The sequence below is a fragment of the Epinephelus moara genome, chromosome 8 (assembly GCF_006386435.1).
Source record: "Epinephelus moara isolate mb chromosome 8, YSFRI_EMoa_1.0, whole genome shotgun sequence".
In the NCBI taxonomy this organism is placed as follows: Eukaryota; Metazoa; Chordata; class Actinopteri; order Perciformes; family Serranidae; genus Epinephelus; species Epinephelus moara.
This window is the reverse complement of record NC_065513.1, coordinates 17,778,335-17,784,164: the sequence shown is the minus strand read 5'-3', so window position 1 is coordinate 17,784,164 and position 5,830 is coordinate 17,778,335. Positions and strand designations below refer to the sequence as shown.

The window sequence follows — 5,830 nt, the reverse complement described above, 5'->3', positions numbered from 1 at the left end:
CCTCTCTAAAGCAAGGCCCTTGCTATATACATATATATATAAAAGCATAATTATAAGGCTACGAAAACCAAACAAATTTTATTTTATAGCGATCATACACTTGTATAAACATATTAATGGGTAGAATATTCAGATTCAGATTCAGATTGACAATAAACCATGCCAAATATTACACACTGGCCCTTTAAAGAGGGAAGATCACTCTTTGGTGGACATATTCTAGCTGAGATAAGGGATTCCCTCATTTTAAGGGGTCGCAAGCCAAAAACACTGAGGAAGACCGCTAAGGACGGTATGCTATGTAGTGAGAACAAACCCATTTCTTTAAGTTATTCTTCCTACAGTTTATATCCAGACCCCATGAGGTTTCGACAACTCAGCGCCAAGATTTAACTCTCTATTCACCTAAGCTGAGTTATTATGCCTGAACTGTCAACAGTGTTGTTCTGCTCTCTATTGTTGTTTCTTTTCAGTTTTGTTTTGTCTTTGTTAAAGTAGAAGGCTGTGTGCTTTGAAGACTAAAATATGTACTTACATTCATTGAAGGCATATTCAAACTCCTCCAGTGTTTTGGGGAAAGTGAAAGGAGGCTCATCTTTCTTCATCAGTTCATCTAAGTCTATTCTTGACAGCAAATCTGAGGAATGGGAGAACACAGAAGATCAACAGTTAGCAGACATTAGCGACAACAGTCACAGCTGCTTCTCTTCAAAGAATGTCAGAGTCAAAATACCATGACACGACCTCAATCATGACATCATAACCTGGCAACATCACCTACATTAAAATTTTAATTATGTCCCCACATTTGGTTAAGTTAGGAAGCAAGTGCTGCGCCAAAGTCCTCCTACACGCTTACACTTATCCTCAGGTGGCATAGCAGATGGAAAAGATGATATTCCCATCAAATAAGTACCACAACATAATGTATGTTAACAATGTTTTTTTTGTAAAAATATCACTTAATTAAAAAATGTGGGGGGAAAAAAAAATCACATACATTGATCTGTAAAAATGGCTGATAAATATGTTGGACTCAAGGTTAAGTACAACATTTCCTCCCATATGTCATCCATTATTGGGGCAAGTTAAATATGAACTGGTAATAAAGTTTTCAGTTCGTGGGAAATAATTTAAAAGAAAAAAAAAAAATTTAGCATCAGATAGGCCACATTAACTTTAAAGGCATATAGCCACACATCAGAGTGAGAAGGATTGCACATTCCTTTGTAACAATGTGAGACAAAATTAGTGTTTCTGGCACATTTACTGAATTGTGACTTATGCACAATATTGTGTGATTTCACATTTTCATAATGCCATCTATCATTTTAATTCTAGGATGGTGTAATCTCGCAGGAACTACACATTCTTTGCTGTAGTTTTCAAGACAGTCGGAAAAGTTTTCCTACAGGGACAAGTAGACTGGACATCATCAGTGATATAAGATTAAATCCGTATTTATTTCTGCGTCTTAGAGGCAAGTCAGGCATCTTGGTGTGTTTACCTACAGGTCGAGACAAGAGACTTAAGAAGGGGCAAAGCAGCAGACTAGGAGACTTTTTGTTGGAGATGATCCAAGCAACAGTTTCGACATAAGGAGACGGTAAGTTAAACTGAAAAATACATTAAATTAAAACTAGAAACATGTAACGATATAAGGCCATGTAAGTTGTAATCATAATTTTATATCATGCCCTTTGAGTACCCTTTCTCCCCTTGCAGTATAGTTGCCCCTTCCTTTTTGAAAATACATTTTCAGGGTATTGTTCTATATTTACCTTTGAGTGCAGTTGTTTTCTCTCTGTCCTCCTGGCCAGCTATCTGGGCCATAGTGATCCACAATATGTACAGGGCTGGTGTGGCAGTGCGAAGATGAGAGAGCATGGGTCCTCCCCTCCCAAAGATCACTGACATGCATCCTGTCACATGGGTTAATTGAAAAGGAGACAATAAGGACTACAAATCATCACACATACAGCACATATACTGTCTTATAGCACACTCTAACATGCCTGTACCTGTCAGAGAATGAGTCCCTTCCTTATTTATCACAGACCATAAAGGTAACTGCCTCAAAGCTTGTTGCACCTGCAAGATGGCAATGAGCCAAAACATTATAACGTAGCGTTGAGTCCTGCACGCCTGCACAGGCTACACGCTTATAGCTAACTGTATAAAGCGGGGCAGTGATAATGCATAAAGCAATAACACACTGCATTACTAACTAAGTTTAAGTATTTGTCAATGTTATGGCTATGAAACATGTAACTGCTGGTACGGCTGCAGTCGTGTAGTCACCCAACTTTGCACACGTGCGTCAACTGAATTAATTATGCAAACACAGCAAAGTTATTCTTGCTCTAAACCCACGCTGCAGGCAGTAAAACACATTCATTTCCACACGCGTAGCTACCTCACACTGCTCTGTCACTCTCCCAACAACAGTCAACATCTGTTTAATGTTTCGTGCTCTCACAAACAACTCCCGGAATGTGTGACATGTCGCTCTACATGGAGTCACTGCGAGCAGGTACAGTACAACACTCGTGCTTTTATTTCACAGTCGTGTCAACCGAACGAAACAAAACGTTTCGGAGAGGAACAGCTGTTTACGGTAGATGCATGCATGCTTTTTGTTCGACTCACGCACCATCAGTATTTGCGACTGTCCAGTTGCTGCTGCTTCCTTGAAATTTCTAAAACAGGAAGGACTCTGAGCAGTGCGGAGCATGGAGAGCGTGAAGCTTCCGGGTTACCGGGGCAACGGACTGGAAGGGATATTTAAAGAGACAGTGACACAGCAGCTGTTCCAGTTTGTACAGATGTTTTCTCTTGTCTGATATTGATTTTCTTGGTTTACTATGTAATACTTTATGGTGGAATGTAACTGTAACTATAATTTTGAAGTATTTGTATTTTTATGCTGTAATTGTAATGCTCTACTGTACTGCATTTCAGCTGGCAAAAAGTACATCTTTGTTATCTTTGTAAATAACGACTTTACATGTGAAACATATGATCATCTTATTAAAAAAGATGCATTGTTTTAGATCACACTATCCCACGCCATATAACATTGTTTAAATTTTCATAATAGGTGCTATTTTTTTGTTTTTACTATTGATACTTTTACTACAGTTTAATATGTATTCACTTTTTCTATTTATTTATTTGTACATTAAAGGTCCCATATAATTCTCATATTTAGGTTCATACTTGTATTTTGGGCTTCTACGAGAACATGTTTACGTGCTCTAATGTTCAAAAAGCACATTATTTTTCTCACACTGTCTGCCTGAAAATAGCTGTTATCACCCCTTGTCTGAAACGCTCCATTTTTCTATCTTTGTAGGCTGTCTCACTGGAACTGCATTTATTTAATTATTTGTTAATTTGGATCCCCATTAGTCACTACCAAGGCAGCAACTACTCTTCCTGGGGTCCACACAAGCAAAGATTACATCATAGAGTAAAACAAATATATAATTAAAAATCCAAGGCAAAAAGAAACAAAATACAAACAAAAAACAGGAAAACTACAAAACAACATTCAAAAACAAACAAACAAACAAACAAAACCAAAGCTCTTGCCTAACATTGCCAGAAAGGAGCTTGGGTCCATGTTTACTTCCTGTCAGCTGACAAGGAAAGTATAAAAGAAGAAACGCTCATGCTGACAGAGACAGTGTTCAAGGAACTAGACTTTGGTGTCAGGTCTATTGGAGTCAATGGAGCAGGTACTACAAGTCACACTTCAACCCATCATATCATTGTTGTTTCACCTTTGAAAAATCCTTCCACCAGATCAAAAAAACACATACATTATACTTGCTGATGGTTTTTGTTTGTTTGTTTTTATGTCAATATGCACGTTTGTTTTCCTTGTTATTGGCCTAGCAGAGGCTGAGATGCAGCTTCTCAATACAAACTGTGTGCATTTCTCTGCAGACTGAGCGTTTGGATATTTTCACAGTATTTATATAGCCCCTGCCTGCTTTACTTAAAGAAATAAATAAATCTGACTTTTCACAATATGGGGCGTTTAAAATTATTATAAAATGTATTTTAAGTACACAAAGACTCTTAGTCAAGTTTACCTCAGATACACTCAAATCCATAGTAAACAAGAGCAGCTGTGGCTCAGAAGGTAGAGTGGGCTGTCCACTAATCGGAAGGTCAGCGGTGCCATCCCCGGCTCCTCCAGTCTGCATGTTGAAGTATCCTTGAGCAAGATACTGAACCCCATATTGCTCCTGATGGCTGTTTCATTGGTGTGTGAGTGTGTTAAAAAGTGAGCAGTAGCAGGTGGCACCTTGTGTGGTAGCCTTGGTCACCAATGAATGAATGTGTGTGTGAATGGGTGAATGTGACTCGTAGTGTAAAATGCACTTTGAGTAGTTGGGAGACTAGAAAGGCACTATAGAAGTGAAGGACCATATTAAATAAGAGCTTGTGCAGGAGATGTAGGATGCTAAAAGTGTACAGGTATACAATTATTTCTCATTCAAGATGTCCCAACAATCAACACTGTAATTGGGAAGTTACCAATGTTTGTTTGATATGTTTTTGAGTAAAGAAAGATGATGAATGATGAACAATAAGTAAGATTGGAATCCACAAAACTTTATTATATTCTGTGTTACATAAGAGGAACAACATGACGCACTGATTGCATTGTCCTTAAATTGTTACTTACAGTACTGCAGATGCCTGACCAACATTATTTTTTCCCTCACATGCTTGATGACAATATCCATTTTAAGATGCCTGTGGTGACAATCTGTATTTTATAGAATCCCTAAATTGCTATGATGTCTTAACCATCCTATATATTCACTTCCATTTTAATATTGGATAAGGGCAGAATAATATATATCAGTATATAATAAAGTGTAATACCTCTGCATGTTTTACATGTGTCAACACCTTTAGAAATAGGACAGGATTTGATGGAGTAGTGGGAGTACAGCATCATAGACATGGTGCTCATTTATCATGTAAGTGTAGGATTAATTTAAAGCCTTACATCAGGATAGGCATGTGCAGGTTCTTCTCTCACCTGGGCCCATACTGTACCTCGTTGACTTGCAGAGAAAATTAATTTAATGTAAATCCCTTAAACAGAGGGGAAAAAAATACAGCATTATTTGCTTTAACATAATAATAGAAGAGGATAGGGATCAGATCAGGCTGGCAGGAAGACTTGATCTCCACCTCTGGCACAAAGACGCCAGTTTCCTCTCAGGAGAAGCTGTTGTGATGGAAGTGTTTAGCACTGTTCTTGCAAAACTGTCAGAGTAAAATGGATCACAGGATGTTACTTAAAAAAATGGCTGAAACTTAACCTGCCAGACTCACTGATAGGGTGCAACAGGTGTCTTACCAGAGACCACCTTCCACACCCAGTTCACCTATATCACATACCTACAGCTGTATGTTATGACATGTGCTTTTATAATTCACAGAAATAGCCTCCTGGTTATACTAAAGCTGGATGTCCTACTTCTGGATGGCCTCTAGAAGTTGAAGCTGTTTCTCAGGGGAGCTGAGCTACCCTGTTTCCTCAAGCAGAGCGCTGGAGATGCTGTGAGGGGAGACCCAAATAAGAAACAGAGATGACATATTGTGGCATTGATATGGCACTGAGCTTGAAAAGATAAAGGAGATGCTTCTCACCCACTTGTATGCAGCATCCGAGAGCGGATGTGTGGACTTGAGTCATATGACTTGGATTTACGTCAAACCTGTAACTTAAATTTTGTTCCAAGTTTGATATTTTCCAGATTTGACTTGACAAATAACTAAAAAAAAGTCTCAGAAAATCAGT

The 5,830-nt window shown here is 38.4% G+C and overlaps 1 protein-coding gene across 1 annotated transcript in view; it reads right to left on the bottom strand.

Annotated features, from left to right (window-relative positions):
- The window catches only part of fam172a (family with sequence similarity 172 member A), a 178,175-nt gene extending 175,447 nt beyond the window's left edge, over positions 1 to 2,728 (bottom strand). The window contains exons 1-3 of the mRNA XM_050050421.1: positions 2,654 to 2,728; positions 1,782 to 1,922; positions 536 to 637 (exon numbers count right to left, since the gene is read on the bottom strand). Of these exons, the coding sequence (XP_049906378.1) occupies positions 536 to 637; positions 1,782 to 1,917 (238 nt within the window). The 5' untranslated portion in view covers positions 1,918 to 1,922; positions 2,654 to 2,728. The remainder of the gene's footprint in view (positions 1 to 535; positions 638 to 1,781; positions 1,923 to 2,653) is intronic.
- Between the last annotated feature and the right edge of the window lie 3,102 nt (positions 2,729 to 5,830).